Here is a 15,953-nt window from a genome sequence, read left to right as displayed (position 1 = left end):
AATAGTGATTAAGGGGTAATTGTAAGCTGTTCTTTACGGGTATGAAGTTAAAAAATTAATATTGTATTTATAATAAAGTTTTGTTTGAAAGAAAATATCAAATCGCTATTTCTTCATGCAATCACTCCAGGAGCGAATCATTCTTTCCACACAGTCTTACAAATAAACTAAAATATTGGGGCTTGGGTCCAGTATCCTAGACACTGTTGGGATCTAGTCTCAGATCGTAATGCCCCTAATAGGTAAGTTGGAGCGTTCGGGGGTCCAGAGATCGGGGTGGCATTTACAAATGGTGCCCTGATCTCTTCTTGTCCTGGCGAACATCAATATAGGAACTGAAACTAAGCGCGGCCTTTGCGGGGTATTCCTTGCCGAGGCCCAAAGAAAAGAGTCCCATTTGAAAGCAGGGTCATTCTTGGCACTGCAAGCGCCAGGAAACACCCTGCTAAATGCGTCCAAAACGGGACTCTGTTTTCCTGTTAAATCGAGCCCTAGAGTGTTGCTTGTTTTCAATGTTGATATTATTTTTTCCTCATCATTTTATTGGTGATTTCAAGGAGGCCGATAGGAATTTGGCTAGGGTTCTGACTTGTCTTTAGTTTTGTGTATGGAATATACCTTGGCAGCTTCCCGTTTTATTGTACAGATTCCAATGTCATTTACGCAATGGAAAGCTTGGCTAGAGGCCCAGGTGTACAGGCTTTCACCTGGAATGTTATGTAATCAAGGCCCATAGTCTTTGCTGCACCTTGTGTATTCAGTTGCTTCTTTCTGTTGTGGTTGGTTAGCTCAGTTGGCTGAGCGGCTGGTTCATGATGTGGAACAACGCTAACAGCGCGGGTTCAATTCCCATACCGGCTGAGCTTATCCATGAAGGCCTCGCTTTCTCAACCTTGCCCTTTCACGAGTTGCGGGGACCCTCAGGTTAAAGTCAGCCCTCTCTCTCTCTCTCAAAAAAGAGGGAAGAGCAGCCAATGGAACTTTGGTGACTTTCAATGTTGCTGTGAATGAATTGAATTGGCTGGACACTGTCATCTATGATGACCCATATTTCAGGAGGAGAAAGATTATGATGATTCTTTTTGTAGAGGACTGACAATGGGAGGTATTTAAACAACATTTATTAAAAAGTCATATTTCCCTTGGCGCATCTGTTAGGATTTTGGCCCAACTTGGATGTTCAGGGCAATACAAATGGGTTAATGGTGATCTCTACTCAGTAATTCATGTTTAACAAATGGATCCTAAAGGTAGTGTAATGACGGTGGTAAACTATACCTGTAACGTGTGAATGGATTGAGGTTGGGAACCACTAGTGAGCGAGCATCAGGCTCATTAACCAGCTGATGAACACGAAGCCACTCTTCATGATCGCCTATTACACCAACCTGAGGGAGGAGAGCAATAATTGTCATATAAGTAGCCAGACTTAAATCTTTAAACTTTTTCATATATTCACACTCATGGTGAAGTATGAAACTGGTGAAGTATCAATGCCATAAGAGGCAATAGATCTCAAAAGCAGTCATGTGAAAATAGTATAAAATATAACAAATTGGGGCTGGTTTAGCACAGTGGGCTAAATAGCTGGCTCGTAAAGCAGACCAAGGCCAGCAGTGCGGGTTCAATTCCCGTACCAGCCTCCCCGAACAGGCGCCGGAACGTGGCAACTAGGGGCTTTTCACGGCAACTTCGTTTGAAGTCTTCCTGTGACAATAAGCGATTTTCATTTCATTTCATTTCAAATACTGCTGTTAATGTCCTTGTTTGACTGCTTAATCACTTTACACCAATTTTTATCCCACTGCTTTACTGGGAGCATTTGAAAAATAGGCTAACATCCAGATTGAAATAGCAGATAAGTTTGGTATAGTCATGTTAAATGTTTGCATAATAACTTCACCAATTCTTTTCAGAGTATTTAACACATTGAAGTTAAAAGCTCAATCAAGTATCAACATATTCCCTCATTTTCCAAGAAAGCCAAAGGAAATTATATAAGGAGCATTGACTAAAACCTTGATCAATGAGGCGAGGTTAAAGCATGGTCTTAATAAACAGGGAGCTGGAGTGGAAGGCAGCTTCCAGGAGGAGATTCTATAGCCTGCAGCTTAGAAAATTTAAGTGGCCACGTTCACCAAAGCTGGGCTGATGATAAGTGGGGGAATCACACAAGAGGCTAGGTTCAGAGAAAATGAGAGTTCAGAGGGAGAAGGTTACAATGAGAAGTAAGGATGTGAAAATATTTCAACTTTGGCATCCAGACACTGATGTAGTCAGCAAGGGCAGGGGTGAGTGACAATCAGCACTTGCTGTGAGATAGCATAAGGGCAGCAGAGGAGGGTGAAGTTTACAAAGTGTGGAAGGCTTGTCAGTCAGGAGATCAGTGTAATTGCCCAATCTGCTGGTTCTGAAGGCATGGCTGAGAATTCCAGTAGCAGACAGCCTGAGGGAGAGATGGCAGTTACTGACGTTACGGAGAGGGAAGTAGCCAGTATTGGGATCTATGGGGTCGCGATTTAGCCAAATAATTTCAAGTGTCATTTTTTTGAGCGGGTTTGGTGGAGTGTTTCTCACCAGCTTTTTGGGCAAGATCGACACCGTTATTTACCCACACTTGTGGTGGAATTTACCGGCTGTTCACACCAGCGGGATATTCCGGTCCCATCACGGCACACTCCCGCCTCAGGTTTCCCTGGGATTCAATGGGAAATTCCGTTGACAATGGCAGAACCAGAAAATCCCGCTGGCGGGCCACCTCAGCCGTCGAAAAACACGCAACGGGTTACTCAGTAAATCCCGCCCGCGGTCACATTTTGAGGAGCCATAGGGAGTTTCTCTCTGGTCTAGCCCACACTTAGAAAGTATTTCGGCAATGGGGAGCTGAACGCACCGGTGAGACCAGCTCCTCAGAGGTCAGGTCGCCATTATGAAAGGGTGCGCCGATCTCTAAGTGAGCTTGAGGGGCCCCCACGCCTCCCACACACAGGCGATGTCATCCCTGCACACATGGGCATTCCCCCCCCACCCCCAAGTGAGGACACCCGCTATGGGGGTCACTGAGAGATCCACTTTCAAGAACCCCAACCTTCGCCCCCCTAACCTTTATGAGGCCCCTTCATACCTGCACTTCACCCTCCCCATCCTTCATTCACCTCATCCCCCCTTTCATGGACATGGCCCCCTCAGGCCCTGACCCTTGGCAATGCCACCCTGTCACCCTGACACTGCCACCCAGGCACCCTGGCATTCCCCTGCCAGCCTGGAAGTGCCACCCAGGCACCTTTGTAGTGTCAGGGTGGCAGTGCTCGGGTACCAGCCTGGCACTGTCAAGGTGCCGGGTGCCAGAGGGAGAGCCAAGATGCCATCCTGTACTGTCCCTGACCACCCAGGGATCTCCATGGCTTGGGAAACCCCAATGGCGCTGTTACGCTGGTCCACATTTGTGTGGACCAGTACTAACCCAGGCCTCGCTGGGGAGTTCCCGGGCGGCGGGAGAACCCGGCACAAGCATATTTTAATTAGCGTAATGGCTCGGTTAAATATGCCAAATAGTTAAATTTACCAAAGGGTGAGATCCAGCTTGCGATGTATCATGAGATCTCATTCGATCTTGCGAAGTGTTCCAAGAGTTGCAACTCTCACGTGAGACCTCTCACGAGATTTAACGGCCTCGTCACGTCACCGATTCATGCGCGACGGGGTCATTTGATCGTGCCTGAGGTCAGGAGCTCAGTCGAGGTTTGTCCAACCTGAGTCAGTGGAGTTGGTAGCGGGGGCACCGTGTCTGCTGCAGCGCTTTGGTCTTGGGCCATGATTATGGATCCAAGCAAATACTTATCCAAGTCACTGCTGTTTCTCCGGGCAACTTAAAATTAAAGTGTGAAGTTCAATTTGCTCATCTGAAAACAAGCATCTGCAACCAGGTCATAGCTGGGACAACGTGATGCACTGCAGGTGAGACCTCTGAAATCCGTACTGATAAAGGAAATTGGAACCAATTTCCTGGAGATATTCATGTTGGATGCGGAGAGAACCACAAGTACATTTTGACATACTGTTGCTCCAGCTCAACTTTTCAGAAATTCTCTTTGAATTTAGATTATTAAATACGTAATTAGATTTTTACATTAAGGACCCTCTGCCTAACTCAGTAATAACTAGATATGTTTGTTCAGTCAAGCTCTAAAGAAAGATAAAATGTGAAAGGATATATTGGGCTTCCAACATCACAGGAAGATAACAAAATGCATTTGTGCTTCAAATTTCAAGACACAAAACGCTCAAAGCAACTTCTAATTTCCATATATTCTAATTTCCACCCCCTCCAAGTATTTAAATAGCCCCAGAATAAATTAAGTCACTTTGTGAACTGTAACCCTCCGACAAAACACAGGGTTAAAAATGTCAGTTTAATTTTGTGTTTCCAAAGTCAGAAACATCTTGAACCATATTCTCTGTTGGTCAAGCTCAAAAGCAAATTTTAGCTCGGTGGGGAACATTTACTACTTTTCTTATTGTTACTCAAACTGAAAGACAGGGATGTACTAATTGTGACCTAATAAGGATCTAATTAAATGGGAGGAACCTTTTCCTGGGTATATCTAGTGTTAACATTTAAAGATCAAATATGAACACCCATATATTAACTACCAGAACTACGCCAGAAGATTTCATGTTGTTCAACAGAGACAAACAGAATTGTATATCAAAAAGAATTAACATTATTAACAAAACCTTATAGTTTACAATCATACTATGAACTCAGATATACTTTTATATTCCTCCACAAGTGTTTCCTTATCTTCTGAAATCTTGCAAAGTTCATTCGTTTTTCTTGGAACCAACCCAAAAGTATGCCACAGCCCTCCAGAATTCATTTCAATTCTCCTTTGTCCATCTAGTCTTTCAGATTTCTTGGGGATCCGTCCATTAGCTTTTGGCCCAACAATCCTGAAATTTTCTTTGAAGACCTCTGCTCCTTGTACTAGCTTTCATCATACATACATACACAGGCCTTTTCCCACTCTTCAGCCACAGCTTCTGTATAGCTCTTTCCAAGCCCCCAATTCAAGCTGATTTTTTCTGCCACAAGGCTCTGTGGGGACCACTGTAGATTTATTCCAATAGCTGCAATCTCGGAGGAAATCCGTCAGCTTCTCTTCCTTTGCAAAACCCAAAATGCACTGCTTGCCTCTTTTAGGCAATGCACGCAGGTAAATTAAACAAAATAACTTTCCAACTAAGGCTCCACTCGTGAATCACTGGCTACATTTCAAGTGCAATAAACCCAGGCGTGATTGAGTTGCACCGACATCAGAGTTTCTTCTTTTGCCAGTTTCCCAACCCGATGCCACCATTTCCTCCAGTTAAAACTTTTAATTCCTAAAATTAAAGTTATCTTCGAAAACATATGAATTATGAACTGGATTTTTGCAACTCTGGTGAATTATTAACATTTCACATTTTCAGCATTCAGAACTGTAGATGCTTGTGTTCACCCTACCTGAGCTTCCACCAGCCATTGGGAAATGGAGGTTTTGCCATCATAGCCAGGTTTAAATTGAAGAGTTACTGTGCGAGGACCGATGTTCGAAATGGCTATGTTCGTGGGGGAACCGGGCAATTCTGTTGAAAGGAGCATAGATGACATGAAACAAAATAGAGTGTTTTGGAAAATATACACTGCAACAACACTACCCTTTAGAATGTCTATCTTATACAAGAATAGACTGAACAACCTTGGTAGTAATTGTACATTCTTCCCACTTTCCTGAAGCATAACACGGAGGTAGCATTTATCCCAAGGTGGCAAGTCAGTTTCTCAGACAGTGACTCTGAAAGCTGCTTATCAATGAAGGAATGCAACATTTCTGGTCTCTTAACATTTCCTGGTAGAAGATCAAAAGTCTCGAAAGACGTGCTTGTTAGGTAATTTTGACATTCTGAATTTTACCTCAGTGTGCCCAAACAGGGGCCAGAGTGTGGCGACTAGGGGATTTTCACAGTAACTTTATTGTAGTGTTAATGTCAGCCTACTTGTGACAATAATAAAGATTATTATTAGATTATTATTAAATATATGGATTGAGTTGAGTTAACTTCCATTCACATCTGACCATATGATAGCTATTATAAATGTGCTGGCTGGTGATAGAAGGGCAATGGTATTCCATTTATCTGCATGAGATCCTCTACTCTGATAACCACTTAAAACAGCCGAGGAACATTTTCTAAAAATAGCCCTGTGAAGGACAATGATGTCTAATATGCACCGAGAAAATACACAACTTTCCAGAACCTTAATTCAAAACAAAAACTATAGATGCCCAAATGTTTCTCTATTTGTGAATTCCTCACTTAATAAAAAGTAGAATTGGATTAATTAGAATTGTCAATCTCTGCTATTCAACACTTTATTTCATCTTTGTTTGTTTCACTATTTCCATTCCTGCCATAAGTTGACTTTCGCAAACTGTCCCCCCTTCTGACCATGCACAGCTTTGAACGAAAGCACAAGTAGGGCAACATCGTCCAGTAGTATATCTTTATTCTTTTGGGGCTGAGAGCAATATTTGACAATCGTGTTCACTAAAATGACAATGGGTTTTTCAACGATTAAACTGAAAATATCTACTAAGTTGAATTTTAATTGAGTTTCTTTTTAGTGAGCTGATGAGTGAACCACCTCGTTGTCATATATTCCAGATTTCATTTTTATGAACACTTGATGGTGTCACCTGAGGAAAGGACACTACAGTTGAGGAAAACCATTAAATATACTATAGAAGATGTATTTTTCTTTCCATAAAAGGGAACTTTTGGCTAATAATGTACATTCTAAAATCAAATGATAATTTTAGCAACTACAATTTATGGGATTGTGAAGTTTCAGGTTTATTATTCTGCATCTTAGAATAATGCAGATGCTGAGCATCATTATCTCCTCATGCGATTATACTGAGATATACAATGTACATATTCTTCATACCTGGAGGAACCCCTGAGGAGATGGTAGATGATGAGGTCTGTCCGTGTCCCTTAGATGTCATGGCTGCGACTTTAATGGTATATGTGGTGAGAGCCGTCAGTCCCGTAACACGGTAGTCCAATGTCACATTAGGCAAGTAGTGTGTCACACGCGTGTTAGTGCGATTGTACTCTTCCCAGGAAATGCGATAACCTAGACAGAAAGAACAGTGCAGATGTTTGAGTTATTTGCTCATAATCATTTGTGCCTGACTATAAATGAAAGGGATTCATTCAATTGTTTTGAGGATTAGAATTTTGATTAAGATTGTAAACCAGAAACACTGCTGTATTGAAAACATATTATATATGTTTTCATGAAGGCAGTGGGGTCATTGGCTAGCGCCCCGTGGCAGATGCGGTAAACCAGCCAAACGTCCATCGTTAAATCCTACTGGCAGGCAAGACTGGAAGATCCTGCTGTTTAAGTCTGGGGAATTATCACACTAATGTGCAGGTTAGGTGGATTGGCCATGCTAAATTGCCCTTTGTGTCCTAAATTGCCCTTAGTGTTGAGTGGGGTTACTGGATTATGGGTATAGGGTGGAGGTGTGGGCTTGGGTAGAGTGCTCTTTTCAAGAGCCGGTGCAGACTCGATGGGCCAAATGGCCTCCTTCTGCACTGTAAATTCGATGATCTTGATTTGTTTTTCTTAGTGATGGAAACCAACTGGTAAGAAAGGAAAAATTATTTTGTGATCATTAAAATATGTTTGGAAAATTATACAATGGCGAATTGTACATAATCTGAAAACTGTGGTGACTGAAATGCCTACCCGTAAGACCATAAGACACAGGAGCAGAATTAGGCCACTCAGTCTATCGAGTCTGCTCCGCCATTCAATCATGGCTGATATTTTTCTCATCCCCATTCTCCTGCCTTCTCCCAATAACCCCTGATCCCCTTATTAATCAAGAACCCAGCTATCTCTGTCTTAAAGACACTCTGTGATTTGGCCTCCACAACCGGCTGCGGCAAAGAGTTCCACAGATTCACCACCCTCTGGCTGAAGAAATTCCTCCTCATCTCTGTTTTAAAGGATTGTTCCTTTAGTCTGAGATGGTGTCCTCTGGTTCTAGTTTTTCCTACAAGTGAAAACATTCTCTCCAGGCGCACTCTATCCAGGCCTCACAGTATCCTGTAAGTTTCAATAAGATCCCCCTCATCCTTCTAAACTCCAACGAGTACAGATCCAGAGTCCTCAACCAGCCTGATGTGTATCTAAACAAATCCACCAGTTAACCTCCTCTAAAATCAATAAACATTACACAGGCTTGTTGTTCTCTTTTGTCTTTCATTCGGTATTACTCAAACCACCTTTTCTTCCAAAGTATCAAAAACACTCCATAGGCCCTGTTTTTCTCTCTTCTGTGAGTAGCCCATGAAGTAGCAAGCAAGGCAAAAAAATCTCCTTTTAGATTGCAGAAATTAATTCTAAAATAAAAAAGTCACAATATTACTAATCTTCAGAAAGTCTTACCTGTGAGAATCCCATTTTTTTCATGTGGCTCTCTCCAGCTGACTTTCAGAGAGGTGTCCAGGATCTCCGTGAAACTGAGATGTCCAATGGGACCAGGGTCTGGAGAAAGCATAATGTGATTACGTCAGGAGTCACCACAATGTGTAACCGTTTCTTTCTGTTTGGACACCTCACATGTGGACGTCACATTGGGCAGGAGGAGCACAGTAAAAGCAAAGGCACAATAATAGTGGAGCACTGTACAGTTTGATCACAATTTCCTCTGTTGTTTCGGCTATGTAGTTCAACATTCTACTGCTTTTGTCCTGTTGAACTTTCATTTTGCCTGATATTTATTGATTGCTGCTTCCTATTGGCTGCAGATGTTCACTCTGCAAAGACTATCAAACCCCTTTCGCCCTCCTCCTTAGCTATTTCAACAACACTTATGGGATATGGATGTGGCCCATTTCTGCTTTCTTTACGCAACATCTTACTCCTTTCTGTATTATAGATGCCAACCCTCTAGGATTGGCCTGAGGTCTCCAGGAATTGAAGATCAATCTCCAGGACACTGCTCTGTGCAATCCTGGAGAAAAATCATTGGCATGTTAAAAACAATTGTTGAATTGTCATTTTCATTGAACTTTTCTCTTTACCATGTATAAAAATGCAGAAAGTGGGAGAAAAAGGCTGACAGTCAAGCATCTTGCAATTGGGTCCAATGATCTTTTTGCTTTCCTAATTGGTGTCGGAAGAGAGTGCATCACAAGGATGGATGTGTTGGCCGACAATGGCTGGAATGTTGGGGAAAGTCGTGTGATGAAACGTCCAGGAATTAATTTAATCACAGTTGGCACCCTACCTGTGTTAAATTTATTTCACTATTATTTGGCCACTCATTTATTTATTAAACTCATTCTGTAGTTTCTGTGCAACTTCCCTAAATTCCATTGTCCTTCCGAGTTCAGCTTCACCAATTTACGGTGAATTTTAGAATCAAAATCATTGGCACAAATTAGTAAAAAATAATGGTCCCAACTCTGAGCTATGTGACGCTCTCTTTAGTAATTATCCCCCTCCCACTATTCTGATATTAATTCTCCATTCTTTGTCTTCAAGGATACAAAATTAGCTGAATAACAGGATTCAAAAAGATATTTTGGTCAATGGATATTTTTCATGCTGGAGGAAGGTTTGTTGTGATGTTCCCCACGGGTCGATATTGGGACCCTTGCTTTTCTTGATATATTCTGATGGTACGCATGGGACAATTTCAAAGTTTGCAAATGGCACAAAACTTGGAAGTGTTGCAGACTATGAAGGGGGCAATGTAGAACTTCAGAAGGACACAGACAAGTTGGTGGAGTGGGCAGATGAAATTCAATGTGGAGAAATGTGAGGTGATTCATTTTGGTAGGAACAACATATGAGGAGAGTTTGACGAGGTTAGGATTGTTCTCGCTGGAGTTCCGAAGAATGAGGGGGGGGTTCTCATTGAGACTTATAAAATTCTAACAGGATTAGACAGGGTAGATGCAGGGAAGATGTTCCCGATGGTGGATGTGTCCAGAACCAGGGGGAGGATTCTCCCCTACCCGGCAGGGCGGGGGATCCCGGCGGCATCACTCCGTGAACCACTCCGGCATCAGGCGCCCCAAAGGTGCGAACGTCTCCGCACCTATAGGAGCCAAGCTCTAACATTGAGGGGCTAGGCCCGCGCCTGAGTGGTTGGCGCCCCGCCGGCTGGCGGGAACGGCCTTTGGCGCCACGCCAGCCGGGGCTGAAGGGACTTCGCCAGCTGGCGGAAGCCCGCGCATGCGCCGGAGCGTCAGCAGCTGCTGACCTCACCCCGCGCATGCACAGGGGAGGGGGTCACTTCCGCCTCCGCCATGGTGAAGACTATGGTGAGGGCGGAAAGAAAAGAGTGGCCCCGCGGCACAGCCCCACCCGCCGATCGGTGAGCCCCGATCGCGGGCCAGGCCACCATGGGGGCATCCCCCTGGGACTGATTGCCCCGCGCCCCCCCAGGACCCCGGAGCCCGCCCGCGCCGCCTGGTCCCGCTGGTAAGGTAGGTGGGTTTGATCCACGGCGGCGGGACTGGCATGACAGCGGCGGGACTTCGGCCCATCACGGGCCGGAGAATCGCCGGGGGGGGGGGGGGGGGGGGGGCGCCGACATGCGTGGCGCGATTCCCGCCCCCGCCGAATCTCTGGTGCCGGAGACTTCGGGAGAGGGTGGGGGGTCAGAGAATCCTGCCCCAGGGGGTCTAAGGTTTCAGGGTACCATTACTCCACTTCCAATCTACTAGTATTTTTCCAGATTTAATTACTCTCACTGTGAATGTCAGTGTCTTACAAACCGCAACATTCTGAGATAAATACTATCTAAAATGGGGATTTGCTTTCAGCCCACCCAGTTGCCCAGTAGCTACTCATCCAAGTGCTAATTCTTCATTTGTAATTGTTGGCAGACAATTCAATTGCAGGTGATATTGCAGCTGAACCTAATCTGGTTCACGTACTGGCACTGGTTTCCATCAGAGATCCTTTTGCAATGAGCAGGAACAGCAAAGCTGTCAGATTTATATGGCTGAAACATTTTAATTAAGGCAGTTTAAGCAAATGTTATAGTAATTTGTGTTGCAGAAACAGCATGCAAGACGACAGAACTGTGTCAATGCAGATTTAATTCTTTTCTGAATTTCCAATCGCATTTGCACAGTACTAAAAGGTATGGAACAGAAGCTAAGAGTCTCCTTGCAAGAATGAGGGATCAGAGGTAGGATAAATCAGACAGGAAGTTTTAACTGCGCTGCTCTTGTGATCCTGGCTGAGAGTAGCCTTGTTGCTTGTCTGAGAGTGTCCCATTTCTCAGTACATAATAACTGTGTGACTTGCTAGGGAGGGGAATTTACTAAGATGGCTCAAATATATTTTTAAACCACATAACAACCTTTAGTGTTGGAAATATTGGAAAGCATAGTAACAGTGACAATAAGTTGACACAAGAGAAGAGAGTCTACCTGATGCGACCATCAATTCATTCAGAGACACAAGTTGTAGTAAACTGTGGTTTTAATCGGCTTACAACTGAGCCTGCCTGCAACTATGCTGAACTGAGGGCGGACTTGCAGGACCGCAGCACTTATACTTCCTGCTGGGGCGGAGCCAAGGGCGGGGCCCTGTACATGCTCCTCATCTCCCCCTGTGGGCAGAGCCGCGCAGTGGCTCACAGATGGAGCCCACAGGGACACAGTAATGTACAGTGTGAATTTATAGTGGTTACACATTCACCACACTACCTATAAAATGACATTTTATATCTGCAAAGCAAACATACCTCTGAGGCATAAAAGTCTAAATAACAATTCGTTTACCACCTGAAATTATTTAAATTGCTCGTTGCGTTTAATATATTTAACACATTTTACAAATCAAGAGGGTCGACGCCACAACTAATTAAGTTTTTGAATGAATATCAGAATTTAGAACTTCAATTCCTGAATTATAAATCCATCCATTTTGTTCATGAACAACATGAGGGACGTTGTATTGTGGACAGTTGGAAGGGCTCACGGTGTCGAGAAAATACTTACAATCTTCATGTGTACGCAACAGATGAGCGGGACTCTTGGGACCATCACCTGGTGTAGTGAAACACAGCACCGATGTGTAATATTCTGTAAACCTCTTCAAGCCTCGGATGTAACCGACATGGATCATGTCCTGGAAATTTGGTCGGACTGTCACCATAGTAAAGTCTTCAATTTGGCCAGGCTCCCAAGCCAACAGCTGCAATCACAATACCATTAGTGAGGGTTGGGGAAAAGGCAAGGTTTGATAAAACACTGAAAACTAAAATTTTCAGGTGCCACAAGCTAAATTTCCTGTTATTCTGTGATCTCTTAAATCAGATTAACTTCAAGGAAAGTCCAGATAATTTCAGTTCTTTGTCAGTCAGAATGGAAGTTATTTCTTTGTGAAACTTACAGAATGCATGTATCTCTTGAATTATTCCTACAATGACCACTTTAATAGAAATGCTATTTTTTGCCTATTTATGGAATAATTTCTTCATTGTCAAATTCTCAAAAAGTGTACTCACATTTATCCTTAAGAAGGTACACTATGATTGTAAAGTGTGAAGAAGAGCAAAGACATATTCAGGACTCTTGGCATTACTGTTTGCTCGGGGGACAATGTTGGTCAAGGAATTGAGGAGACTCATTTAGTCTTGGATTCAGGGGATTAGTTCGGGCTGGAGAGCCTTTTATAAAATGTGGTTGCTGTGCCCTGGTAACATAATCCCACTTTGAGTTTACGACGGCCTTAACTATAAAGCTTTTCTGGTCTAAGCAGGGTTTTCATAGAATTTACAGTGCAGAAGGAGGCCATTCGGCCCATCGCATCTGCACCGGCTCTTGGAAAGAGCACCCTACCCAAGGTCAACACCTCCACCCTATCCCCATAACTCAGTAACCCCCCCCAACACTAAGGGCAATTTTGGACACTAAGGGCAATTTATCATGGCCAATCCACCTAACCTGCACATCTTTGGACCGTGGGAGGAAACCGGAGCACCCGGAGGAAACCCACGCACACACGGGGAGGATGTGCAGACTCCGCACAGACAGTGACCCAAGCCGGAATCGAACCTGGGACCCTGGAGCTGTGAAGCAATTGTGCTAACCACAATGCTACCGTGCTGCCATAGTGGATGAGGTCGCCAACACCAGTGTCAAAATCCAAAAGAATCACAGTGAAGGAGGACACACCCCTTTTTTACAACACTTGCGACCATAAAGGAGATGAGTTTAGGGGCAGAATTTTTCATTTTTTCTTCTAAGAGCGAGCTCAGGCAAGAAAAGAAGTGTTCAGCTCGCTGGCCACTCAGCTAACTTTTCTTACCATATTGTCCAGCACCTTGAACAAAAAGATCCTGAAAGCGTGTCTCACACTGTGAAGCTGGTGGGATGAGGCCTGAAAAAGCCGGCAACAATTGGGCTTCCAGAGATTGGTGCACATTTTTTAAAAGGGTGCCTGGATGTCATAATAAAGAAAAAAGAGGAACCCCCCCCCCCCTCCTCCACATGGAAACTTCCCCCCCATCTCCACAGGGAGACCTCGTGCCCACACACCAAGGCAATCCGAGAGAGGGAACCCCCCCAACAAACACTCGGAAACCCTCTGAACACTGGAAACTTGCCCCCCCATCCCCGCCTATGGACACAGGCACCACCAGAGAGGCTCCTCCTGGCATTGTCAGGCAGCATCAGGGTGCCAGGGTACTGCACGGGCATGTCCCGCTCCCCCAGGGTACAGTAATTACCTGTTCACCCCTGGCAGGTTTTCTTCATCTGGTTCCCCTTTTTAAAATACCTGTTGTAAACCTCGCTGAGGTCACGTAACGTCAGTGAGAAGCAAAATCCCAATGTGGGGAGACGATCGAGCCGGGTAGCCCGCTAATGGGATGAAAATGTAGTTACTCGTTTCGTCAATTGCAGGGGGCTGGGGCAAATGCACCCTGGCATCTCTCCAGCGAGATTCCCGGTTTTAGCCTCTCACGGGATTTTATGCCTGCTTTGCCATTTGTGCCAGTGACAAAATCCCACCCGAAGGTCCCATTGAAAATAACTGGCATGGGAGAAGGTAAGTGTCTAAGGTAGGTGGATGGAACTTCGGGTGGGCATCGAGTTGGGGTGTGGCGGGCAGGTGAATCGGGGGTGTGGGTGGGGGTGTCAGGTTTGGTGGGGGTGGGGGGGATGGGGGGAGGAGTTCAGTCGCGCCATGTCAAGGGTCAGGTTGTGGGCGGGCAACGGGGACATTCCGTGCAGGTGTGGATTTGAGGGGAGGGGTGCTTAATGGAATGTGGGGTCCACTGGGGGTCAGGAATGTGGGGGCTGTCTGGTGTGGTGGTTAGTCTGTTTAAAATAGTTACACTGAAGCTCGAAGTGCTTTCCTTTCTTCCAACTCTTTTAGAGTAACACTGGCAGAACCATCTAAATTTAGTGATTTAAATTGCTTTGTCAGATGGTTCCTAGTGCAGCGTAATTGTCCAGGGGAAGTTAGCACTTCTGGGGAATTGTGGAGTAAACCTTTACCTGGGAACTTCAGAGAGGGATTGCCCAGCACATCTCTGGGATATTCATCAAGTCCGATACTGGGGAGCCAGGAAGTTACGGCCAATGTATCTTCAACTTCTACAGAATCGCAAAGTTTGAGGAAATATTTTGTGCTTAAAAATGATAACGTTACTCACTCATAGCTGACTACTAAAAACAGTATTTTAGATGCTAAATTTGCCAGAATTGGAATCGAAAAACTTAGTATGGTTGTTGCAAGATTATGATCAACTCTGGTGATCTATATGATGAAATATCAATAACATGTGTTAATATGGGGCTGGGAAAGCCAGCATTTATTGCCCATCCCGAACTGTTTTTGAGAAGGTGGTGGTAAGCCAACTTCTTAAAATGCTGCAGTATAGTGTCGGGTGCTGTTGGGGAGGAAATTCTAGCTTTTTGACCAAGCGAAATGAAGGAATAGCAATATATTTCCAAGTCAGGATGTGTGACTTGGTGGGGAACCTTCCGCTGGTGATGTTTCCATGCATCTGCTATACCAGTCCTTCCAGGTGATAAAGGTCATATGTTTGGAAGGTGCTGTCTGAGGAGGCTTGGCAAGTTGCTGCAGTGCATCCTGTGGATGGTACACTTTGATGCCGTAGAGTGCTGGTGGTGTAGGGAGTGCATGTTTACGATGGTGGAAGAACTACTTTGTCCTGGATGGTGTTGAGCTTCCAGAGTATTGTTGGAGCTGCACTCATCCAAGCACTTGGAGAGTACTCCATCACATTCCCGACTTGTGGAAAGGGTTTTGGGAGGGTGTGGGGGATGGGGTCGTTAGGAACCAGTTCCAACCAGTGGCAGGTGCAGTCATGTCTCCGGTTAATGGCAACCTTCAGAATATTGATGCTGGATATTCAGTGATTAGAATGTTGTTTAATGTCAAAGGGAAGATGGTTAGATTGTCCCTTGTTGGAGATGATCGTTGCCTGGCACTAGTGAGGTGCAAATGCCACTTGTCATTTATCAGCCCAAGCCTGAATGAATTCCGAGTCTGGCTGCAGGTGGATAGAGGCTGCTTCCTTATCAGAGGACTAGTTTGGTTCAGTCCGCAAATTTTCACATTCGGACAGCTTTTCTCAACTTACTAAACTGAGTTTTCTGCAATGAAAAGCTTTCAGTTCTAACACCTCATTCGTTTAATACAACTACAAATTGTACCCCTAAGTTTTGGTGATGGTCTGCATTGAATCATCAATACGCTGTGCCAGAGAATTGTTGGAATGATGGAGTTTCTCTCCACAAGGAATTTGCGAACTCAAGGTTTGTTGCTCGAGGGAAGAAACCAAGTGAGGTGTGCAGGCATGGCAAAGGGCAAACAGCAGGGCATTGGCTCC

At 44.6% G+C, this 15,953-nt stretch overlaps 1 protein-coding gene across 7 annotated transcripts in view; it reads right to left on the bottom strand.

Annotated features, from left to right (window-relative positions):
* sdk2b (sidekick cell adhesion molecule 2b) overlaps positions 1–15,953 on the bottom strand; it is a 1,143,109-nt gene that overhangs the window by 297,044 nt on the left and 830,112 nt on the right. For all 7 annotated transcript variants that reach the window (XR_005458034.1, XM_038777821.1, XM_038777823.1 and 4 more), the window contains 5 exons: positions 12,088–12,283; positions 8,510–8,608; positions 6,992–7,183; positions 5,507–5,628; positions 1,279–1,388 (listed from right to left, as the gene is read on the bottom strand). Coding sequence is in view for 6 of the 7 variants with exons in the window: in XM_038777821.1 (XP_038633749.1) it covers positions 1,279–1,388; positions 5,507–5,628; positions 6,992–7,183; positions 8,510–8,608; positions 12,088–12,283 (719 nt within the window). In the remaining variant the exon portion in view is untranslated. The remainder of the gene's footprint in view (positions 1–1,278; positions 1,389–5,506; positions 5,629–6,991; positions 7,184–8,509; positions 8,609–12,087; positions 12,284–15,953) is intronic.

Source organism: Scyliorhinus canicula, chromosome 18 (assembly GCF_902713615.1).
Source record: "Scyliorhinus canicula chromosome 18, sScyCan1.1, whole genome shotgun sequence".
In the NCBI taxonomy this organism is placed as follows: domain Eukaryota; kingdom Metazoa; phylum Chordata; class Chondrichthyes; order Carcharhiniformes; family Scyliorhinidae; genus Scyliorhinus; species Scyliorhinus canicula.
Note: the sequence above shows the minus strand (reverse complement) of the source record. Positions and strands in the feature narration are given on the sequence as shown.